The 25,653-nt window shown below is 41.7% G+C and overlaps 1 protein-coding gene across 1 annotated transcript in view; it reads left to right on the top strand.

The window, feature by feature from the left end:
- The window catches only part of fam171a1 (family with sequence similarity 171 member A1), a 109,183-nt gene that overhangs the window by 13,201 nt on the left and 70,329 nt on the right, over positions 1-25,653 (top strand). Inside the window, exons 2-3 of the mRNA XM_084337024.1 lie at positions 6,992-7,219; positions 19,501-19,593. Coding sequence (XP_084193150.1) covers positions 6,992-7,219; positions 19,501-19,593 — 321 coding nt within the window. The remainder of the gene's footprint in view (positions 1-6,991; positions 7,220-19,500; positions 19,594-25,653) is intronic.

Genomic DNA, 25,653 nt, shown 5'->3' with positions numbered 1-25,653 from the left:
CATAACTGCTTGTCTGCCATTTCAGCACCAGGCAGGCGCTGTCGCGCCTCGCTGCCTCGCTGCCTATACCAATTGTGTGTATTGAGATGTACTGTGTATTGTACCCATTCTACAATCTGTTAATAAAGTTTTCAATCAATCAAACCTCTCTCAGAAACAATTAAATGCCCCCACACTGCAGACAGACTAAAACATGAATGTCATCATGACACAAAAGCATACCGAAAAACACTCATAATAAACCAGCAGCCAATTAATTTTAGTAAATCAGGACTCACCACTGTTGTGGCTGTTGATGAACGTCACGTCAGCAACAAAAACCTCTTGCCTTGAACAACGTTAACAAAACTTCACCAACCGGCTAAATCAAAGAACAAACAACAAATAAAAAATAATGAATAACTCCGGTCCGGTTCATTTCCCGGCGCTGTGGATGAAAATAATTGCATCCACCGTTGATGGCTTCAGCGCTGTCTGTTCCCCTCTCCTCGAGCGTTCTCCCTGCAATCAAAATGCTTCCAAAATGCAGCTTTCCTGCATTAGGAACTTTTCAAAAGCTCTCCATTTACTATTTTATCTGTTAGCTTATCCATCTTGACTCAGACACGAGGCTCTCACTCTCTGATCTGATGACAGCACTACGTTACGTTACGGCGCAAAAAAGAAGATGAAAGCAGCGCGAGCGCAATGAAAAATAAAAAAATAAATAAAAAAAGAGGGAGCTGCCCGGCCCGGCCGAGCCCGAATTATCTATTTAAAAACAAAGCCCTACCTAGCCCGAACTCCTCGGGTCGGGCAGGGCTCGGGCAGGGATGCAGTCCACTAGTGTGCACGCTAGGGGTGGGGGATAAAATCGATACGTAGTAGTATCGCGATACTTTGCGCGGCGATACTGTATCGATACATGGATGCCAAGTATCGATATTTAATTATTCATAAAAATAAAAAGATTTTTTTTGTATAAGGAAGATGCATTGTTCATTTCAATATCTGTAATAGTACAGTAGTCTACACACATGTGCATTCAGTTAAGTTGGAATATGACTGTAATACAAACGGTTCAGTTCGTCAGGTACATGCAACACAGATTACAGGGCTGTCCCCGACTAAGGATTTGGATGGTCGACTATGATTGGCCAAAATTTTCCGTTAATCAACTATTGGTAAAAAAAAAAGTATAATATTTTTTTATATATTTTTTTATCATTCCATTTGGGCTGTGGGGGGTGCTTAATGTCTGAAGGAGTCGACTGAAGGCTTCTTGTCCTCTGCAAAAGCATGCAATCGGTCCACTGATGGATACATCAGTTGGATTACTGTTCTGTAGTGTGGGCTTCTGCTTCAAAGCAGTCGCTAAATAGGTTACAAGTGGTACAAAATAAGGCAGCAAGACTCGTTCTTGGTTGTTCATATAGGACTAGTGTTGTTCAAATGCATGAACGTCTTAGTTGGAGGAGTGTTGAGAAAAGACTTTCTGCCAACCTTTTAATTTGTTTTCATAAAGTGATCACAACCCACAGTCCTAAATATATCACGGATAAAATAATTTACGCCTCAAATGTGCACATGCATTTTACCAGAGGGGCAAGTAGAGGGCAGATTATTCTACCCCATACAAACACTAACAGTATGCAAAGAACAGTTTTATATAGGGCTATCAGGGCATGGAATTATCTTCCAAGTGACATACGTGACATAAGAGGTGTAGCAAGCTTCAAAAATAAATTAAAATCTTACATGTAGCCAATATTGACAATGCTGAGATATGCAATATGTTACCGTTGATGTACATATTTAGATATAATATGTTTGTGTGTTAATGTTGTTGTGGTTCCTCAGTTGGTACGTCTTGCTATGTTGTGTTTCCTTATTTGGTATGTCTTGCTATGTTTTAATTGTATTATGTTTTAATTGCAATGTATATGTTGTAATGTTTTAATGTTGTCTTGGACCCCAGGAAGACTAGTTGACGTCTCGGCGTTAGCTAATGGGGATCCTTTGCTAATAAACAAATAAACATCTTGATATTAGTCTAGTGTGTTCATTAGATGGGTGAAATCCTCTGCCTCTGTGCCTGTTTTCGTAGGCAGTTAGCCTCTGGTATGCGTGCCATTAGCGTTAGCCATGCTTCTAGGCCTCTTTTCTTTTGGAAAGATTGATACAAAAAAATATATATATATATATTATAATTTTTTTTTATTAAAAGAAAAATATATATATTCGACTAAGAGGTTGGCCAGTCGACTACGGCTCCTTTCGACCGATTAGTCGACTAATCGACTTATAGGGGTCAGCCTTTACATCTGTCTGCTTGAGAAAATACCATGTTCTGCAATAAAAATGATTGAAGTGAGATGAACAGACTGAACTTTATTTTATTAGATAAAACATGTTGACAAAGTTTTACTTTGCAGTTGAAAAAAGGTAATAAATAAAATTTGAGCTAAATATTTTTTCCCCCCAGCAATACTCAGCGTATCGCCATATATTTAGTATTGCGATACTATCGTATCGTGAGGTCTCTGGTGATTCCCACCCCTAGTGCACGCACACACATACATGCAAGTAATGTGTGTTTTATGGTGTCTGGTTATCTGATGGAGTTGGCTTAATGACTTCGCCTAATGGAAGTGTGTTATTCAGCGGTCTGTAGCATGGCACTGGCCTAATGTATTGGCCTTTTGTTAGATCAATGTTTAATCAGGAGGTGTCGTAGATACTAGATACACATGTTTTCCTCTGTTCCAAGGCTTCTTTGACAGAGGAAAACGGACCATTGTTTTGGAGGGGAAGTGCCATTGGCCACGATCCAGGAAACGGTCCGATGTCCGAGCCATTGTGATTGGCTGGATTCTGGAAGTGCTGTCTCAGTGGTTCAGAGGGGATCCTCGCACAGGCACTCGACCAGAGAAAATGAAAGAATACACGGATATTCATCACCAAGGGAAAAATTGGAGTGCGAGATGGAGGGACAGGGATTTTACAGATGAGATGGAGGGACAGTAACTCCACAGGGTCATACAGGGGCTGTCTGGTTTGAGTCTGTTCTGGTTCCAAATGGTTGCAAACCAATGAAGTTGATTTGTGAAGAGTCAATAAGACACAACCTTTTTCTATTCGTGATTACAGTAAAACAAGTTATATGGTGGGGACTTCCGGTATGCCAGCAGAGGGCATAGACTCATAAGAAGCCGAGCTCCCGGGCGAAGTGAATTTCAAACACTTAAGAATTAAAAGAAAACATTCAACCAAGACAGAAAGGTAGATGAGTGGGAGAAAGAAAGGCAAGGACCAAAAAAAAAGGAAAAAAACATTCAATAATTCGGAAAACGAGACGACAAAAGGACTCTACACCGAAGCTAGCGCTCCCGCTAGCTTAAACAATCGGCAGCAGGCCGCCAGCGTGCAGTCAGGACACGAGCTGAACATGGACCAGGTGGGCATAGTTGAACCGATAAAAGAACTGAAAACCGACTTAAAAGAAGAGCTCAGGAGAGTTAGCGAAGACATAAGGATAAGCTCGATACTATCGCATTTGAGATAGAGCCTAAATCAACGAGTGGAGGAGGTGGAGAGCCGAGTGGACAAGATGGAGGACTGGATAGCGGAGGTGTCGGACGCACTCAGAGCGAGTCTAGAGCAACACAGAGTCGCACAATACAGGTTAGTTGACCTGGAATCCAGGCCGAGGAAGAACAACATCCACATATTCGGGAGGGAAAAGAGGGGGACTCGGTTCCAAAGTTTATCGAACAGTTTCTCAAAAACTAGTTATCGCTCCCACGGTCCCACCGGACATAGAATTCAAGCTGCAAGGGGCCCACCGTGCACAGGCCACGAGACCGCCAGAAGGCGCCACGCCGCAGAGAGAGACACATTATCGTTATCTTCCAGGAATACCTGACCAAGGAGCTGGTGTTGAGAGAAGCATGAATGGAAAGATACAAATGGGCAACAAGACAATCTATAAGAATCCAGATCGATTGATCGCATGCTATACTTGAGTGATCGTGTATTACTCGAAAAGGGGGAAAAAACAAAAGAATTGTTAGTCTGGAGCCCTGGCTGGCAGGTGAAAAGATGCGACTGGCTGTGACTGGCTGCCTCCACGGAGGGGACATGTGATGGGCTTCTATCCTCCCTACAACCGGACAGTGGGGGGCACATGCGAGCAACGATCAAGACCGGGGAGGGGAGAATTGGCACGGCTAAATTGGGATGGGAGAAAAATAGAAAAAAAGGAGGAGAAAAAGTGGATAAAAAAATATATATACTATAGAGCAGTGGTTCTCAACTGGTCTAGCCTTGGGACCCAACATTTTCCTTAGTCATTAAGTCGCGACCCAAAATGTTGAACCACTATGATTTATGTAAAAAAAATAATTGCAGTAATACGCAATCTTTCAAAACATGAAATAAACACAAAAAAGTGCAACAAAAGTGCAACTATTGCTAAAAACCCAATAAAATAAAAGAATAATAAATAATATATGCTTCTTAGCAGATTTCTTAGCTTAACATAACAGACCTAAATTTGGGGGAACTAATGGGATAACTGAGTTTGCAACAAAAGTGCAACTAGGGCTAAAACCCAATGAAATAAAATAATAATAAATAATATGCTTCTTAGCAGATTTCTTAGCTTAACATAACAGACCTAAGTTTGGGGGAACTAATGGGATAACTGGGGTTGCAACAAAAGTGCAACTAGGGCTAAAAACCCAATGAAATTAAATAATAATAATAAATAATAATTATGCTTCTTAGCAGATTTCTTAGCTTAACATAACAGACCTACGTTTGGGGGAACTAATGGGATAACTGGTGTTGCAACAAAAGTGCAACTAAGGGCTAAAAACACAATAAAATAAAATAATAATAATAATAAATAATATATCCTTCTTAGCAGACTTCTTAACTTAACATGCAGGGAACTAATGGGATAACTGGGGATGATGTTTGCTCCTGACAAGAGTCTCAAAGTCTGGGGTGATGGTAGACAAAGCAACTCTGAGGTCATGCTCAATGTCCAATCTGTTCCTCCGCTTTGTCTTCAGCTGGACCAGAGCTGAGAAACCACTTTCACAAAGATAGGTAGTGAAAAAAAAAAAAATACTTTTTTTTTTTTTACTTTTTTTTTTTTTTTACACACACATCCGCGACCCACTCAAAATGGCCCCGCGACCCACTTTTGGGTCGCGACCCACCAGTTGAGAAACACTGCTATAGAGAATTGTCAGTGCTTCGAATCCCATGCCCATCAAACGAAGCTTCGAATAATTTAAGACAGCCCTAGCGCACAGGCAGTTGGCTGTATTGTGGATGCCTTCTAGCCATTACCATCCTAACCAACGAACGTTAGCGCAGCTTGCCAGCTAGCTAGCAACATCCCAGCAATTCCCCGGCAGTTTCAACAACATTTTCTTTGCTTTGAGCCGCTCGACACAAGATTTGTACGTTTCCCTTGGGTTCTTATAGGAATATGACTGGTCAATGTCCAATGCAATACACACTAGGGGAGTTGTTTGGTTTAGCCAAAGACGGGAGGCTAGTGGCCGGCTGCGTCTGACCACAGAAGAAATGTGTGCGTTGCATAACATTGCACTCTTGGAGAAACCAAACCTAAACGATGTCTCTGCAGCTTTATGAATGTCTGCCATTGGCTAAAAGAGGGGGCGTGGCAACGGGAGTGGCCTATCGCTTAAAGGTTACAGCAATTTGCACTTGTTTCTGGGTAGGTTTGCTGAGCACAAGATCTTGCCCCGTTTCACACCTGGGAGCTCCCCAGTATATAAACATAGTCCTGGTTGATATTTCCACCCTGCTGCACACTCTGGGGTGCAATCTGTGATGTCACGGTAGCTCTTTCTTCCTCCCTAGATGGCCTTTGATAGTATCTCCAAAGATGTACTCTGACCTCACCATATCAGGGCGGGGCAGAGAGTGCAGCAGCATGGCGAGAATACCGACCACTAGAGCAGCAAAATGACCATGATGGGTTTTTAGTTACTCTTTTAAGTGCCTTGCTCAACAGCACTTCAACGGTGGGGAGAGCATTATTTGTTCACAGCTGTTTCTCACTCCTTTTCAATGCAGGGCACCAGCCTAGAGCCTTGTTTCCTGTACACTTGGCCAGTTTGTGATGCACACTAGAAGTCTGCACAGGCCTGATATTTCGGCCCCAGCCTGGCCCCAGCCCTCGGCATACAGGCCCGGCCCTACCCCTAGCCTGACAAGTTAAGCAATGACTAACCCCGACTAAAAGCCTGAGGCCAATATTACATTGTGATGAACTTTTCAAAAGCTCTCCCTTTACTATTTTATCTGTTAGCTTATCCATCTTTACTCAGACACGAGGCTCTCACTCTCTGATCTGATGACATCACTACGTTACGGCGCAAAAAAGAAAGTGAAAGCAGCGCGAGCGCAAGAAAAAAGAAAAAGAGGGAGCTGCCCGGCCCCGCCGAGCCCGAATTAAATTAAAAACAAAGCCCTACCCAGCCCGAACCCGTTGGGTCAGGCAGGGCCCCGTCGGGCTCGGGCAGCCTGGATGCAGTCCACTAATGCACTGTAAGAATCTGATAAGCTTTCATGTCGATACTGTGAATAAATACATAATTTTTGTTTTTTTTATGGGTATTTTCTCTTCTTTAGTTACACAGATATTGTGATGTATTATAGATGAAATGTCTTGCAATATATCGATTATCGCAGTTATCTTGACATTATTGTTACCGATGGCCAAATATCGTATCGTCATGAGTCACTCGTATCGTCCCACCCCTACTGCTGACTGACTGATCACTGAGTCAGTGTTGTGATTGAGGCTGGTGTAGAGGGCCTGGCTCTACTACTGATGTTAGTGTTGTGATTGAGGCTGGTGCAGAGGGCCTGGCACCACTGGGGAACCTAGTCTTGTTTTAGTCTCTCCGTCGTTCTCTCCTCACCCTGGTGAACACGTGTCTCTCTGTCTCTGTGTTCGTGTCCACAGAGGTGACTCTGAAGGTTCACCTGAGCGATGCCGCCACCCACCAGCCCCTGGGAGGTGCCACCATCGAGCTCTTCACCAACCACACCTCCGTCACCACGGAAACCACCTCCGCCGATGGCAACGCCTACCTGCACTTCCCCTACCGTCTTGGAACGCCACTGGTCGTCACCGCAACCAAACAGGGCTACGTGCCCAACTCTGCCCCCTGGACTCCCTCCAGGCTGCCGGGTAGGACTGTGTGTGTGTGTGTGTGTGTCTGAGAATAAGAATAGAAACAAACAGAGGGGGGAGCTCCAGTAGCTCACCGCGTATCTCGGCGCTATTGCGGCGTCGGGGACAACCGTGCGCGTCACGGATCTGGGGTACACGAGTTCGACTCCCGGACTCGCCGTATTTTCTCAGTGTCCTTCCCCCGATCTATATCCTATTCAACCTGTTTCTGTCGGTCATGCTTGACCAGAAAAAGCAATAAACGCTAAAAAGAACCAGCTGACTGGTCAAAGTAAAAAAAAAAAAGAAACAAACAGAGGAAGGGGGATTCATTAAATCAAGCCCTTTCAGAGTAAAAGTCTTAAGCTGTAAGCACTTAAATCAGTCAGTTGTCAGGTTTATGTTTTGTGTGTTAGTTAGTATGCACCAGGTGTGTGTGTGTTAGGATGCATCATATGTGTGAGCTAATGATAAGTGGAGTGTTGGTATGCACCAGGTGTGTGTGTGTTAGTATGCACCAGGTGTGTGTGTGTGTTAGTATGCACCAGGTATGTGTGTTGGTATGCAGTGCACCAGGTGTGTGTGTTAGTATGTACCAGGTGTGTGTGTTAATTTGCACCAGGTGTGTGAGCTAATAAGTGGAGTGTGTTAGTATGCACAAGGTGTTAGTATGTACCAGGTGCAGGGAACAAAATTAACTTGAAACTTAAAAAACTACCAGCCAGGCAGATTTTTTACCAGCCAAACATTTTTGTATATCGCCATGTGTTATTATTACTATATAATACTCATGCAATTTTCAATTTATCATAAACAATAAGGAATATTAGCATACTTTTGAGTGGACTGAAGGAATAAGTGGGGGTTAATAGTTTAAAATGCAGATAGTGTATTCAAACATATATATTTAGTGTAGGGCTGTCCCGAATACCATTTTACAGGCTTTGAATTAGGGATGCACCGATCCGACTTTTTCAGTCCCGATACCGATACCTGGGTTTGGGTATCGGCTGATACCGATACCCATTGATCAACTTTTTTTTCAAAAAGAAAATTTAAAGAATCACGTTTTTTTTAAAATGTATAAAATGTTTTTAAGAATTGTAAAGGATCACAAGTGTGTTTTTGATTTGTTGTAAACAAAGACAGAAAATAAACTTCATTCATTCAATTAATAAACTATGCCTTACTGTCACTGTGTGGAAGAGACTGGGATCATTCTTTTGTGCAAGGCAACATCAGGCTTGACTTAAAACATTACTTTCCTAACTTAGTGAAACTAAATGTAACAAATTAACACATAGATATAAATGTACTGAATTTTTATTTCTTTTATTAATTAATTCGTTTATTACCGATACTCGATCCAGCTATTTTAGTGATATCGGCGGCCGATACCAATATCGGATCGGTGCATCCCTACTTTGAATACACCTTGGTGTTTCCGAACAAGTATTCGAATACTCTCTCAAAAACTCTGTTAAAAACAATAAGATTAACATTTCATAATTAACCAATCAATCGCAAATCATGAGTCTTGGCTACCATTCTGTTCTATCCAGTAGCAACCGTCACCGGCAAATTGCGTTGGCAACATGCATTCTGAATCACCGTTGTACTACCAGTATGCTTCTGCTTGTAGTTTGTTGTTTGTTTGTTATTTTTTTTACCCAGGGACAGTGCACATTAACACATTCAGCGCCAGACCCGAGATATCTCGGGTTTTGGTAGTTTTTTCTTTTATTCGATATTTTTATTCATTATTCATCCACTGACCTCGGTGTTGCCATAGGAAAGGATTTTGATATTGCCAAAGTGCAATCGGCCGCATCCTGCTAGATGTAGGGTTGGGCATCGTTTGGATTTGAACGATTCCGGTTCCGATTCCGATTCTCCATATCGATTCCTGTTCTAAACGATTCTCGACTCCGATTCTTTGAGGTGCAGGTCAAAACAGGTCACAGCTTATTTCGAAGGAGATTTTTTATTTTTTATTTTTTTCAAAAAGAAAATCATACTATTCACATTTTCAGTTGACTTGATACAGTTTAATTTGGTTGCTGTACTGTAACTAGGGTATTAAAGTAAAAAAAAAAAAAAAAAAAAGTAAAAACAAAAAAAAGTAAAAAAAAAAAAATCGAAATTTAGAATCGAAATTCAAATATGTTACTTCCGGTTCCAGAACCGGAAGTTAGGAACCGGTTCCTATTAGAACCGGTTTTCGGTGCCCAACCCTAGCTAGATGGCAGTGTCGCCTACCCTTTGAAACCTTATATCTCACCCTGTGTTACACTTAAATCCCACCGGGCGCTAAATCTAGACTGATCAGAGTAAATCCCTTCATCTGACCACTTCGAAACGCATCTGGCACACTCTATCCATAAGTTGTGCCAAATTATGTCCGGGACCAGATGGACACCAATACTGGAAATCGTGATCAGACAATTGGAATATTCTTTTTGAAACACCCCGATCTGACATCAATTTCAGCTTGATCCAACAATGTTTTCACATCGATCCAGCTGATCAGCGTCTGTAGCAGGGAACAAAATAACTGGGCGCCCATCGCCAAATGCGTGTAGATTTACCGTCTAGCATCTAACAATAATAGTCTGCCCGCCAGCTGGCGTGTATTTCATATCGATACTCTTATTTTGAAAATCCTGTGCAGGTCTCATTGCGCAGCTCCAGTCATAATATCTGGGCTCCGGCAGCTAGCAACGTTCAGGTTCATATGATACTCTTATTTTGAAAAACCCTTAGCAACTCCGCAAGTCATATGATATCCACCCACTCAGTGTTGTTTCTTGAAAACAGAGCAGCGTTGTAAACAGAGCAGCGTTAACCAGCAGTGCGCCTACAGACGCGAAATAAGTCTGTGATGTTTTTTTTCTTCTCACGAGTCCAATGCAGCTACATGCTTTGCACCGTCGCCATTCCTTTATGCCCACATCGCCCGAAATTAACGTTTATGTACCAATCACTACAACGTTAACGTCAGCTAACAAGCTAATCCTGATGATCAGACGAGGCAGAGCCACAGTGAACAGCACTGAGGAAAGGGAAATGGGGGGGGGGGGGGGCACTCTCCCCTTCCCTGTGTGTGTGTGTGCATGCGTTTGGAAAGACGACGGAGTCACTAGTCAGGACTCAGGACGGGAGTATATTATAGTAAACTGAGGATTACTGAGGATGGACAGATAATGTTGATATTCAAATATAATTTTTTTTGAGAGGAGTGGAAGTTTGAAGACAGACTACAATATGATGCGGGGGTGGTGAGTTGAAACACAGTGTGTGTGTGTCTCGACCCCACTTCTATGTTTCAATAAATTATTTGCATTTAAAACTATTAACGCTGACTCATTCCTTCAGTCCACTCAAAATTATGCTAATATTCCTTACGTTGTTTATGATATTAATTGAAAATAGCATATGAGAGTATTATATGTAATAATAACACATGAAGATATACTAAAAAGCTATTTATAATTTTTGGCTAGTAAAAAATCTGCCCGGCTGGTACTTTTAAAAATCTACCAGCCAAATGGCTGGTAAGTCAAAAAGTTAAGTTTGTTCCCTGGTCTGTAGTGTTCAACACGAATGCCGTTACTGGCCATCAAAGCATAAAAAAACATCCATGATGAAACATAATACCTATTATATACATTTGATTTGGAAATAGTAGCGTGTCCACTGTCCAGGCAAGAAACGCCAATGCTTATAGTAGAATACATGTAGCGCCCTATAACTCAGCTTTTCAGGAATTGTCCCGGATCAGAAGTATAGCTATGGCTATGGGTCTAATAACACTGTCGAGTCTCATCGAGCTGCTTCTGGTCAACGTGCAAAAAAAATTATTTTTTCATCCGTACATTTCCGTTTTATACCGTTTTGAATATGAACATAGTCCGGCCGCTTCTGAGCAATTCCAGGGAAAAGACACGAAAACAGCGTTTTTGTGTAATTCAATAAACATGTTGTAATTTTTCGCCTGATTATCGGATCTTCCTGAAATCAACGCTAGATCATCACTATTATCCTTTGTCGTGCACGCATGCAATGTGATTTAGACCGGCGCCCCCCCCTCCTGCAACCCAACGGAAAACAGCCAAACAACTATAACACAGATGGCTTCAATCGCAGTAGAAATAAATATCAGATCAACGCAAGCTTTCATATATGGTGTCCTTACCTGGTCTCTGAAGTAATAAAAAAAAAGAATCCAATAATCTCATCACCATTCCAGTTATCCACAGAGATCGTGCCTCCAACGTTGTTGGACATTGCTCTTCAACGGGCGGGCGGGGTCAGTAGTCCAAAGCATTCCTACAAGCGTGTGTTTTGCCCGAGTGTTTAGGACCCGCCCCCATGCCGCAGCTCTGTAGAGAAAAGAAACCAACCCGTTTCTAACGGGGTGCATTACTGGCCGAAGGCGTTAGAGGGTGGTATAATACCGTCTGCCAGCTCAGACACACTCGGAACAGTATGCACAAGGTGCCCCGCTGAATTATGAATGGCAATAGATAATAAACGAAATTGCCTGCCAAAACGGTGTTGCCTTTTAACTTGGACGTGCAAACGAAATAATTCGAAAATTAAACGTAAGTGTAATCATAGCCTTAGTATGCACCAGGTGTGTGAGCTAATGATAAGTGGAGTGTTAGTTTGTACCAGGTGTGTGAACTAATGTTAAGTGGAGTGTTAGTATGCACCAGGTGTGTGAGCTAATGATAAGTGGAGTGTTAGTATGCACCAGGTGTGTGAACTAATGCTAAGTGGAGTGTTAGTTAGTATGCACCAGGTGTGTGAGCTAATGATAAGTGGAGTGTTAGTATGCACCATGTGTGTGTGTGTGAACTAATGCTAAGTGGAGTGTTAAGGCCCTCCCATAGTCGAGCAGACTGTACACAGAGCTGACTCCGCGGAGGTCCGCGCGGCTCTTTGAGCTTTGATCTCAGCGGACAGCAGACCCACAGGTGCGAAGCTACTATTTTCTGACGCGCGGACATCCGCACCGCTGACTTGGTGTCACACAAAACGCTGCTCGGCGTTTTGGTTGACATCGAACTGCATTTAATGTGACGCCGATCTGCATTTTACTCTGACCACTCGCCCCGTGCCAAGAGAGATGTTTGAATGGCTTTTCTAAATGAAGTGTGTAAAATTGCCAGTTTTATTTCGAAATATTGGAAACGGAGATAACATAGAATGTTATCTCCGTTTCCAATATTTTGAAATAAAACTGGTGCTTTTATTTCATGCAATGCGTGTTTGTCATTTCAGCACCACGCGCTGTCCACCTCAAGCCTATACGGTACATTGCATCTCGCTGCCTATATACTAGGGGTGGGAATCACCAGTTTCATCATGATACGATACGATATCGATTCTTTGGACAACGATACGATATTTGCCGATATCACAAAGTCTCTCACGATACAATACGATACGATTAGATTCAGGTGCGTGCGATCGATATGAGATGATATCATATGCCCATTTAACACAATCAGTTATGAGACTCGCCACAGGATTTTCAAAATAAGAGTATCGATATGAATCGATCTTATTACATCGCATCGATCCGATTCGATCGTTGATAATTACATCGATGTATCGATCTGGATCGATGTATCATCCCACCCCTACTATATACCTGTTATTCAAGTGCGTAAAACTGCCCGTTTTATTATCCAAATATTGGAAACGGAGATAACATACTCTTTATTTTGACATCGGATGACGACGACATGACAGAAGTTGAACAGCGTGGGGACAATTGTGTAAACTGGCGCGTGACATGTAGGAAATTGGTCCGCGGAGGTCCGCTCGACTATGAAGGCTCAAAGAGTCCAGTGGACCTCCGCGGAGTCTCCTCTGTGTACAGTCTGCTCGACTATGGGAGGGCCTTTAGTATGTGCCAGGTGTGTGAACTAATGCTAAGTGGAGTGTTAGTATGCACCATGTGTGTGTGAACTAATGCTAAGTGGAGTGTTAGTTCGTATGTACCAGGTGTGAGCTAATGATAAGTGGAGTGTTAGTTAGTATGTACCAGGTGTGTGAACTAATGCTAAGTGGAGTGTTCGTTAGTATGTACCAGGTGTGAGCTAATGATAAGTGGAGTGTTAGTATGTGCCAGGTGTGTGAACTAATTCTAAGTGGAGTGTTAGTTAGTATGTACCAGGTGTGAGCTAATGATAAGTGGAGTGTTAGTTTGCACCAGGTGTGTGAGCTAATGATAAGTGGAGTGTTAGTTTGCACCAGGTATGTGAGCTAATGATAAGTGGAGTGTTAGTTTGTACCAGGTGTGTGAACTAATGCTAAGTGAAGTGTTAGTATGCACCAGGTGTGAGCTAATGATAAGTGGAGTGTTAGTATGCACCAGGTGTGTGAGCTAATGTTAAGTGGAGTGTTAGTATGCACCATTACCAGGTGTGAGCTAATGATAAGTGGAGTGTTAGTATGCACCAGGTGTGTGAGCTAATGTTAAGTGGAGTGTTAGTATGCACCATTACCAGGTGTGAGCTAATGATAAGTGGAGTGTTAGTATGCACCAGGTGTGTGAGCTAATGTTAAGTGGAGTGTTAGTATGCACCATTACCAGGTGTGTGAGCTAATGATAAGTGGAGTGCCCATTACTAATTTATTGCAATAGATGCCAAAACCCAGTGAGGGGGTTGCTTAAGCCTCTCTTTCACACACACACACACACACGCACACGCACACACTCACACTCACACACACTCAAGAGGCTGCAGCATTGTGTGCGCATGAGTGTATAGAGTGGGGTGGGGGTGGGGAGGGGGTTTATTAGGAGCCAGTGGAACGGCAGCCAATTGGATTAGCACGCTTACCAGCTCTGAACAATGGAAGAGTGAAAGGAGGAAGGAAGGAGAGGAAGAGAGGAGGAAGGAGGTGCAGTGTCTCGCTGGGTTCAGACCCCCGTCCCGCCTAGATGACTGGAAACAAGCAGGGGTATTAAAAATGGTTAAAGACGATTTAATGACTCGTCTTATCTGGTAGTCATTTTTGGGGTTTGTCCTTTTCCCAGGGCTGCTGTGCGCTATGCATGGTGGTCACTCAGTCACCAGTTAATTATAGTCACTCACTCAGTCACCAGTTAATTATAGTCACTCACTCAGTCACCAGTTAATTATAGTCACTCACTCAGTCACCAGTTAATTATAGTCACTCACTCAGTCACAAGTTAATTATAGTCACTCACTCAGTCACAAGTTAATTATAGTCAGTCACAAGTTAATTATAGTCACTCACTCAGTCACAAGTTAATTATAGTCACTCACTCAGTCACCAGTTAATTATAGTCACTCACTCAGTCACCAGTTAATTATAGTCACTCACTCAGTCACAAGTTAATTATAGTCACTCACTCAGTCACCAGTTAATTATAGTCACTCACTCAGTCACAAGTTAATTATAGTCACTCACTCAGTCACCAGTTAATTATAGTCACTCACTCAGTCACAAGTTAATTATAGTCAGTCACAAGTTAATTATAGTCACTCACTCAGTCACAAGTTAATTATAATCAGTCACAAGTTAATTATAGTCACTCACTCAGTCACAAGTTAATTATAGTCACTCACTCAGTCACACCAGTTAATTATAGTCACTCACTCAGTCACAAGTTAATTATAGTCACTCACTCAGTCACCAGTTAATTATAGTCACTCACTCAGTCACAAGTTAATTCTAGTCACTCACTCAGTCACAAGTTAATTATAGTCACTCACTCAGTCACCAGTTAATTATAGTCACTCACTCAGTCACAAGTTAATTATAGTCACTCACTCAGTCACAAGTTAATTATAATCAGTCACAAGTTAATTATAGTCACTCACTCAGTCACAAGTTAATTATAGTCACTCACTCAGTCACCAGTTAATTATAGTCACTCACTCAGTCACAAGTTAATTATAGTCAGTCACAAGTTAATTATAGTCACTCACTCAGTCACAAGTTAATTATAATCAGTCACAAGTTAATTATAGTCACTCACTCAGTCACAAGTTAATTATAGTCACTCACTCAGTCACCAGTTAATTATAGTCACTCACTCAGTCACAAGTTAATTATAGTCACTCACTCAGTCACCAGTTAATTATAGTCACTCACTCAGTCACAAGTTAATTATAGTCAGTCACAAGTTAATTATAGTCACTCACTCAGTCACAAGTTAATTATAATCAGTCACAAGTTAATTATAGTCACTCACTCAGTCACAAGTTAATTATAGTCACTCACTCAGTCACCAGTTAATTATAGTCACTCACTCAGTCACAAGTTAATTATAGTCACTCAAGTCAGTCACAAGTTAATTATAGTCACTCACTTGGGCCCTGTTTAGACGGAAACGCTAGCAGGTGAATCCGCAATTTTTTTTTTCGGATGTGCCTTTTGTTTATATGGCAACGGCGTTTTTACGGGGAGAAACCGCAAAAAAATGAGACCACCTTCCTGGGTGGAATTCCTAGAAACGATAGCGCAAAGGTTTATCATCTAAACTGTCAAACCGCATAAAACTATGACGAAAGGGTTCTCAAGGCTCTCGTTGCGCGTACTGCTTACATCACAGGCATCACTCAGTCACAAGTTAATTATAGTCACTCACTCAGTCACAAGTTAATTATAGTCACTCACTCAGTCACCAGTTAATTATAGTCACTCACTCAGTCACCAGTTAATTATAGTCACTCACTCAGTCACAAGTTAATTATAGTCACTCACTCAGTCACCAGTTAATTATAGTCACTCACTCAGTCACAAGTTAATTATAGTCACTCACTCAGTCACCAGTTAATTATAGTCACTCACTCAGTCACAAGTTAATTATAGTCACTCACTCAGTCACAAGTTAATTATAGTCACTCACTCAGTCACAAGTTAATTATAATCAGTCACAAGTTAATTATAGTCACTCACTCAGTCACAAGTTAATTATAGTCACTCACTCAGTCACCAGTTAATTATAGTCACTCACTCAGTCACAAGTTAATTATAGTCACTCAAGTCAGTCACAAGTTAATTATAGTCACTCACTTGGGCCCTGTTTAGACGGAAACGCTAGCAGGTGAATCCGCAATTTTTTTTTTCGGATGTGCCTTTTGTTTATATGGCAACGGCGTTTTTACGGGGAGAAACCGCAAAAAAATGAGACCACCTTCCTGGGTGGAATTCCTAGAAACGATAGCGCAAAGGTTTATCATCTAAACTGTCAAACCGCATAAAACTATGACGAAAGGGTTCTCAAGGCTCTCGTTGCGCGTACTGCTTACATCACAGGCATCACTCAGTCACAAGTTAATTATAGTCACTCACTCAGTCACAAGTTAATTATAGTCACTCACTCAGTCACCAGTTAATTATAGTCACTCACTCAGTCACAAGTTAATTATAGTCACTCACTCAGTCACCAGTTAATTATAGTCACTCACTCAGTCACAAGTTAATTATAGTCAGTCACAAGTTAATTATAGTCACTCACTCAGTCACAAGTTAATTATAATCAGTCACAAGTTAATTATAGTCACTCACTCAGTCACAAGTTAATTATAGTCACTCACTCAGTCACCAGTTAATTATAGTCACTCACTCAGTCACAAGTTAATTATAGTCTGTCACAAGTTAATTATAGTCACTCACTCAGTCACAAGTTAATTATAGTCAGTCACAAGTTAATTATAGTCACTCACTCAGTCACCAGTTAATTATAGTCACTCACTCAGTCACAAGTTAATTATAGTCACTCACTCAGTCACCAGTTAATTATAGTCACTCACTCAGTCACAAGTTAATTATAGTCAGTCACAAGTTAATTATAGTCACTCACTCAGTCACAAGTTAATTATAATCAGTCACAAGTTAATTATAGTCACTCACTCAGTCACAAGTTAATTATAGTCACTCACTCAGTCACCAGTTAATTATAGTCACTCACTCAGTCACAAGTTAATTATAGTCACTCACTCAGTCACCAGTTAATTATAGTCACTCACTCAGTCACAAGTTAATTATAGTCAGTCACAAGTTAATTATAGTCACTCACTCAGTCACAAGTTAATTATAATCAGTCACAAGTTAATTATAGTCACTCACTCAGTCACAAGTTAATTATAGTCACTCACTCAGTCACCAGTTAATTATAGTCACTCACTCAGTCACAAGTTAATTATAGTCGGTCACAAGTTAATTATAGTCACTCACTCAGTCACAAGTTAATTATAGTCAGTCACAAGTTAATTATAGTCACTCAGTCAGTCACAAGTTAATTATAGTCACTCAGTCAGTCACAAGTTAATTATAGTCACTCAAGTCAGTCACAAGTTAATTATAGTCACTCACTCAGTCACAAGTTAATTATAGTCACTCACTCAGTCACAAGTTAATTATAGTCAGTCACAAGTTAATTATAGTTACTCACTCATTCACAAGTTAATTATAGTCACTCACTCAGTCACAAGTTAATTATAGTCAGTCACAAGTTAATTATAGTCACTCAAGTCAGTCACAAGTTAATTATAGTCACTCACTTGGGCCCTGTTTAGACGGAAACGCTAGCAGGTGAATCCGCAATTTTTTTTTTCGGATGTGCCTTTTGTTTATATGGCAACGGCGTTTTTACGGGGAGAAACCGCAAAAAAATTAGACCACCTTCCTGGGTGGAATTCCTAGAAACGATAGCGCAAAGGTTTATCATCTAAACTGTCAAACCGCATAAAACTATGACGAAAGGGTTCTCAAGGCTCTCGTTGCGCATACTGCTTACATCACAGGCATGCGCCAGTAGCCTAGAAGCGTAAACAAAGCATGTCTGATTCTATCCATGGCGATCACCTGAAGGCTACATTGGCAGTACTTTTAAATACACACAAATATGTCCCGCGGCTATCGCAACTATTAGTGACTGGAGCCACTGTCTGTGAGTGACTCTGCTTTGGTCCAATCACATTCCCCCACCCACAGTCTGCGAATCAGAGACCGAGTAGGGCGGGTCTTCACAGCACGTCATGTGACACATGCGCCAATCGTGTGACAGCGGGGCTCCGTCGTCTCGAGTCTTTACAGCCTCGTCTGCACGCAGAATTCCATCCCAAAACACTAGTCTAAACGCAACATTAAAAGTGAGACCGCAAGTCGACTTTTGCGGTTTCTGTTCAGACTCTCTCCGTCTAAACATGGCCTCAGTCACAAGTTAATTATAGTCACTCACTCAGTCACAAGTTAATTATAGTCACTCACAAGTTAATTATAGTCACTCAGTCACAAGTTAATTATAGTCACTCACTCAGTCACAAGTTAATTATAGTCACTCAGTCACAAGTTAATTATAGTCATTCAGTCACAAGTTAATTATAGTCACTCACTCAGTCATTTCTCATTTCGGCGCTGCACTCTCAACTGAGAAGTGTGTGAAGCTAGGCGTGAAGCTGTTCAGAATAGGGATGGGTATCGTTAGGATTTGATCGATACTACTACTCTTATCGATACTGCTTAACGGTTCGGTACTTTATCGATACTCTTATCGGTTCTTTTAGATTATTATTATTATTTAAAAAAAATTATACATTTATTATTTGAACTGCTTAAGGCTATATCTGTACTTGATGTTTGTTTGTTGTGTTGCATATTTGAAATAAACTTCAATCAAATCAAACCCCCCCTCTTAAAAACAAAAACCTGTGTTTAACCTAGCCATCTATAAAACATCATGCTAAAACTATGAAACAAATGTCCTACTCCCCTAAAGAAAGAAATACATAGCAAACATGACTCAGTTATCCAATAGTGCTGCTGCTTTTTATTTTGTTAAAATCTTTTAGTTAATAAGACTAAAAGACTACAATATGACTACAACGATTTCATGACGGCTTCCTGTCCTCATTTCCTTTTCTGGTTTAACGTTACATTTTCAACAACAGATTGCTCCTAATTAAACACTTCATGGAAACGGAGTAACGTTATGTCGAGTTCATACGTGTAGTGTAGTATGAACTCGATATAAGGTAACATTACTCCGTGTCCACTGTTGCTGCCACCGTTGTGTCGCAGATGGATGGTACACTCTGTTAGCTCCGTAGCTAATCCACTCCTAGACTACCGATAGCAGTACCGATAACGTCGGAGCTTATCAATACTCAGTTTTTTTCTAATTTAGTACCGGTTCCTGTTTAGAACCGGGTTTCGGGGGCATCCCTAGTTCAGAGTGTCTGCGTGAAGCTGTTCAGAGTGTCTTGTGTGTAAAACTATGAAACAATGTGTCTGTGTTTCCCTTCCAGTGTTTTCATCTCTCAGTCTGGACCTGCTACCAGAGAGAGCTGCTACTCTAATGGTGTATGACGACGTGATCCAGATCGTCTCTGGCTTCCAAGGTAACGCTCTGTGTGTGTGTGTGTTCACAGTTCACACATGTATTTGTGGGCCTTTTGTCCTTGACCTTGTGACCTGTCGCACATAAATAATGAAAAAATGTCCACCCTGTTTTATAAGGGTCTCCTAAGGGTCGGTCTCTCTCTCTCTTTCACCCTCTCTCTCTCTCCCTCTCTCTTTCACCCTCTCTCTCCCTCTTCACCCTCTCTGACACGCACACAAATCACACAGTCTTCTGTCGTTGTGGTTAGTCAGTTGCTTTTGTTTAGGTGAGTGTAATTACATTAGTTGGGGTTTATTCTCTTGGGGTTAGAGCACATTTTCACTTCCATGTCTGCTGGGTCCATTGTATGTCTGTGACAGACAGGTGAGTGATGTTTGTCTGTATGCTGTCTGGCTAATGAACCACACCAGTGATCTGGACACAGTCCTGCATGTCTGGCTGGGAGGTCCACTGAATAATACTGTCGGGGATCCATGCTATGGATTTTTACTATGCCATTGTCAACATTATAAACAAATAGTAAAGATATAAATATGTGTGTATATTAGGGCTGGGCGATATGGCCAAAAACGTTATCGCGATAAAATTATAAAATTATGTTCATATAACTCGATATCGATAATTATCGTCGATATAATAATGTCTGTCAAGTTTAATTAACTTCTTATGCCCGGCGCCGATGGACGGGCTATTAATAGACTTGTTTTGCTGCTGCGAATGTCTCGAGTTGATGTCGTCATCAGTCCGTGCACGTTAGCAGTTAAGGCCTCTACATGCTACAGCAACTTCAAAGCAACTTCAACACAACATCAGCGCGATTTCAGCGCGGTTGTTGTTTAGGGTCTTGTAGACTGTGTTGCGAGGAATCTGCGTACATGTCTCCAAAATCTAACCTAAACAACCGTTGTGTTGATATTGCGTAGCAGTGATTGGTTGGTTAGCGAATGGGGGCGGGGCTGTCATAGAATAATATAGGTCTCGCAGAGAATACCATCCGCCATTGTTGTAGCCAGCCAGCGTTGATGCTAAATAATTAGCGTCACATAGCTGGCCTTTTTCTGAAAACCCAAGCACATATTGTTCCATAGCATACGCCTTCAGTTGATCATGACAAATCCTCTCTTACCTTGACGATAAAAAAGCCTCGATAATTTAGTAAATAAAGCTGTAGCCAGCCAGCTAGCATTGGTGCTATACAAAATGCTATCCACATTAGCTACATAGCTAACCAACTAAATACAATGGTATCCTGAGGTAACTTTAACGTCAAATACAACGTTTGCTAGTCGAAATGACTGGACACACACAGGGACAAGTTAAACATCAATCAATTAATTTATTCCAATAGGTAGTTTGAGCTGCATGTGAGCCGGTCTTTCTCTCCTCTCCATTGGAAACGAATGAAGTTACGTTAAAAAGCAAAGAACCTGCTGACAAAAGTTAAGCTGTTAGCAACAGACACTATAATACTTCCGGTCGGGGAATTTCAAAATAAAAGAGCGAGTCTAAAAGCACCGTAAATGCGTTTATTTTGTACATTATCTAACGTTAACACGAACCTAAACTAACTTTAGATTAGTTTAGGTTCGTGTAACGTTAGATATTGTAAAAAAATAAACGTATTTACGGTGCTTTTAGACTCGCTCTTTTATTTTGAAACCCCCCGCCCGGAAGTAAAAATCATGCTTATTTTTCTGCTTTTATCAATGGGTTGGTTGAGAAGGGAAGCGTCATCTATCTAGGGAACCTAGCTACATACGGGGTACAATGTTACATAGGCTGCGCGTTGATTTTGCAGAAGCATAAAGGTAGAGTGTCTGCAACACCGTTGCTTTGTCGATGTTGTGTCGAAGTTGCTTTGAATTTGCTGTAGCATGCAGAGGCCTTTAGCCAGAGCAAGCAGTGTATCCCATGACAATGTACTAAATATCCCTAAAATACTCTGTTCCACCCGAATACATTGCAACAACGTCCACCGTATACCACACACTACTATAACCGTGGCATCAGAATTCACGCCACACACCCACTCGGCACGTAACCTATAAAATAGCGCCGTGCAAGCTAATTATCCTAGCCAGCCAAACTATAAAATAGTGCCGTGCAAGCTAATTATCCTAGCCAGCCATGTTTCCAATGTACTAAATATCCCTAAAATACTCTGTTCCGCCCCAATACATTGCAACGACGTCCACCGTATACCCCACACTACTATAACCGTGGCATCAGAATTCACGCCACACACCAACTCGGCACGTAAACTATAAAATGGCGCCGTGCAAGCTAATTATCCTAGCCAGCCTTGTTTACTACCTCTCTACCCAGAGGTGCAGCGCGGGTCTCCTTCGCTCTCGGCCATCTCCTTCACTGATTGGTTGTTAGTGCGTGTGCTCATATCCAAGCTTGGAAAATAAATCGATATATCGAAACTTTGCGACCACGTTTCATGTTTATTTCGAGGAAATAATTTATCGCGATAGTTATCTTTATCGTTTTATCGCCCAGCCCTAGTGTATATACTGTATATGACTGTGTATATATATATATATATGTGTGTGTGTGTGTGCATATATGTGTGTGTGTGTATGTACTGTATCTATCTATGTATGTATATATATATAATTAAATGTCTTCCTATTTATTAAAAAAAGAAATGTCAGCAATATTTCAAACTCACATTATTAAACTTGAAAGGCAACTGAGGTTTTCCTCATTTACAGTCATGTCGAGTGTACAGTACATACAGAAATAAGCGAAGAAAAAGGCATATAAAATCACAACAACAAGACGGCGAGGCAAAAGTAAGGATAATAAATAAATTAATACACGTACAACTTGATTGACAAAGGTTGGCGATCAAGGTTTTAAACTCTGCAACAGAGGGGAGGATCTCAAGCTTTAAGTACTGTTGGAGTTCATTCCATGAGCTAGAGGGGCATCATATAGTGACATGCAGATTTACCCTGTTCTGCGCAAACTCAAGGGACCTTAAGGACCAGCCAGTCACTAGAACAGGTTCCATAGGTTCCACAATTCCATTCCAGTAATGATGTAGTATAAGGAGGTAGTTTACCAATAATGATGTAGTATAAGGACCAATAAGGGCCTTAAAAAGATGTTGGGATAGAAATTGGAGTAATGGATCCTTTTGGATGAAAAAGCACCATCACAATTCTACTAAAAACCAAGACATCAAAAAGATTTGAGTATTGTTATACAGTAGTGTCCGACTGAGAAGAGAGCGAAACAGCCAAGGAGGACAGGAGAGAGAGAAACAGCCGAGGAGGAGAGGAGAGAGAAACAGCCAAGGAGGAGAGGAGAGAGAGAAACAGCCGAGGAGGAGAGGAGAGAGAGAAACAGCCGAGGAGGAGAGGCGAGAGAAACAGCTAAGGAGGAGAGGAGAGAGAGAAACAGCCGAGGAGGAGAGGAGAGAGAGAAACAGCCGAGGAAGAGAGGAGAGAGAAATAGCTGAGGGGGAGAGGAGAGAGAGAAACAGCCGAGGGGGAGAGGAGAGAGAGAAACAGCCGAGGGGGAGAGGAGAGAGAGAAACAGCCGAGGGGGAGAGGAGAGGAGAGAGAAACAGCCAAGGGGGAGAGAGAGAGAAACAGCCGAGGAGGATAGGAGAGGAGAGAGAGAAACAGCAGAGGAGGAGAGGAGAGAGAGTGAGAAACAGCCGAGGGGGAGAGGAGAGGAGAGTAGAGGAGAGAGAAACAGCCGAGGGGGAGAGGAGAGGAGCGAGAGAAACAGCCGAGGAGGAGGGGAGAGAGAGAGAAACAGCCGAGGAGGATAGGAGAGGAGAGAGAGAAACAGCAGAGGAGGAGAGGAGAGAGAGTGAGAAACAGCCGAGGGGGAGAGGAGAGGAGAGTAGAGGAGAGAGAAACAGCCGAGGGGGAGAGGAGAGGAGAGCGAAACAGCCGAGGGGGAGAGGAGAGGAGAGAGAGAGAAACAGCCAAGGAGGAGAGGAGAGGAGAGGAGAGGAGAGAGAAACAGCCGAGGAGGAGAGAGAGGAGAGGAGAGAGAAACGGCCAAGGAGGAGAGGAGAGGAGAGAGAAACAGCCGAGGAGGAGAGGAGAGAGAAACAGCCGAGGGGGAGAGGAGAGGAGAGGAGAGGAGAGAGAGAAACAGCCGATGAGGAGAGGAGAGGAGAGAGAAACAGCCAAGGAGGAGAGAGGGAGAGAGAGAGAAACAGCTGAGGGGGAGAGGAGAGAGAAACAGCCGAGCGGGAGAGGAGAGGAGAGAGAGAAACAGCCGAGGAGGAGAGAGAGAAACAGCTGAGGAGGAGAGGAGAGAGGGAGAGAGAGAGAAACAGCTGAGGGGGAGAGGAGAGGAGAGAGAGAAACAGCCGAGGAGGAGAGAGAGAAACAGCTGAGGAGGAGAGGAGAGTGACATGGAGAAAGAGAGAGTGACATGGAGAAGAGAGAGACATGGAGAAGAGAGTGACATGAAGTTTCAAGTTTCTTTATTAGTTGTCATACAAAAATACAGAATACTTTTATATGAAATTCTTTTTCCTGTTTTGCTCCTGAGAGTGCTAGATAAAATAGTATAAAATAGAAAGTCAAAAGTACGTAAACAAGTGTAAACAAAAGTGTTCAATATACATATATACAATACATAAGTAACTGAGTTACAATACAATATACAGTACAATGCAGAAATGGGATGAGGTACAACTTAGGGTAAGGTGCAATGAGGTATGAGTTGTAGCAAATCTCTTTACCAATAAATATAAAGTGTGTTAAAGTGTCTAAAGTGGGTGCCACAGTGAGTTGTTTATTTAAAGTGAGTGTGTACGTGTGTGCTGTAACATGTCTGTTCACGACATGTTATTGTCGTTGAGCATCCTGATGGCCTGGGGATAGAAGCTCCTTCTGAGTCTCTCTGTGCTTGCCATGAGACTCCGGTATCGCTTGCCTGAGCGCAGCAGTTCAAGAAGGGAAGAGAAGAGACTGAGACATGAAGAAGAAAGTACCATGGAGAAGAGTGTGGCATGGAGAAGAGTGTGACATGGAGAAGAGAGTGTGACATGGAGAAGAGTGTGTGGCATGGAGAAGAGTGTGACATGGAGAAGAGAGTGTGACATGGAGAACAGTGTGTGGCATGGAGAAGAGTTCAGAGTTTAGAGTTTTTATTTGCCACATGGAATCATACAAAATTCTTCATTACACAATCATAAATAACATTCCATGGACAAAAGGAGCAGGAAGAAGAATAAATCTTATAGTTACCTGTCCCTTATTCCTAAACTAAAGAAGTATTTACTTAATGGTCGGCGTACAACCTAATTTACACAAATAATAATTTATACCATTATACAAGAAACTCACAATCCACAGTTAAACAAGAAAACAATTAAATAATAATAATAAAGAATAAAAGAGGGAGAAAAAAAAGAAAAGATCTCACTATTCAGATCACATTTGATTTTCATACTGACAAAAATTTTTTTTTTATAATTTTTTTTGAATTTATAAACACTATTACATCCCTTAAGCTCGCAATGGAGAGAATTCCACAACTTTACACCAATAACTGAAGGACACATCTGTTTAAGTGTGGTACGTGCAAACTGATGTTTAAAATTGTATTTTCTCCTACTAAACTCACTTTCTAAATGAAAAAGATTTTGTAGTTTTTCTGGCAGTGTATTATTTTTTTCCCTAAACATAATTAACATTGTTTGAAACTTAACCATGTCTTCAAGTTTAATTATTCTAGATTTAATAAATAATGTAGAGAGTGTGACATGGAGAAGAGAGTGTGACATGGGGAAGAGAGTGACATGGGGAAGAGAGTGACATGGGGAAGAGAGTGACATGGAGAAGAGAGTGTGACATGGAGAAGAGAGTGTGGCATGGAACAGAGAGTGACATGGAGAAGAGAGTGACATGGAGAAGAGAGTGACATGGAGAAGAGAGTGTGACATGGAGAAGAGAGTGTGGCATGGAACAGAGAGTGACATGGAGAAGAGAGTGAGACATGAATAAGAGAGTGAGCCATGGAGAAGAGTGACATGGAGAAGAGTGACATGGAGAAGAGAGTGAGACATGAATAAGAG

Source organism: Notolepis coatsorum, assembly GCF_963971535.1.
Source record: "Notolepis coatsorum genome assembly, chromosome: 19".
NCBI lineage: Eukaryota > Metazoa > Chordata > Actinopteri > Aulopiformes > Paralepididae > Notolepis > Notolepis coatsorum.
This window is presented reverse-complemented; position numbering and strand designations above follow the sequence as displayed.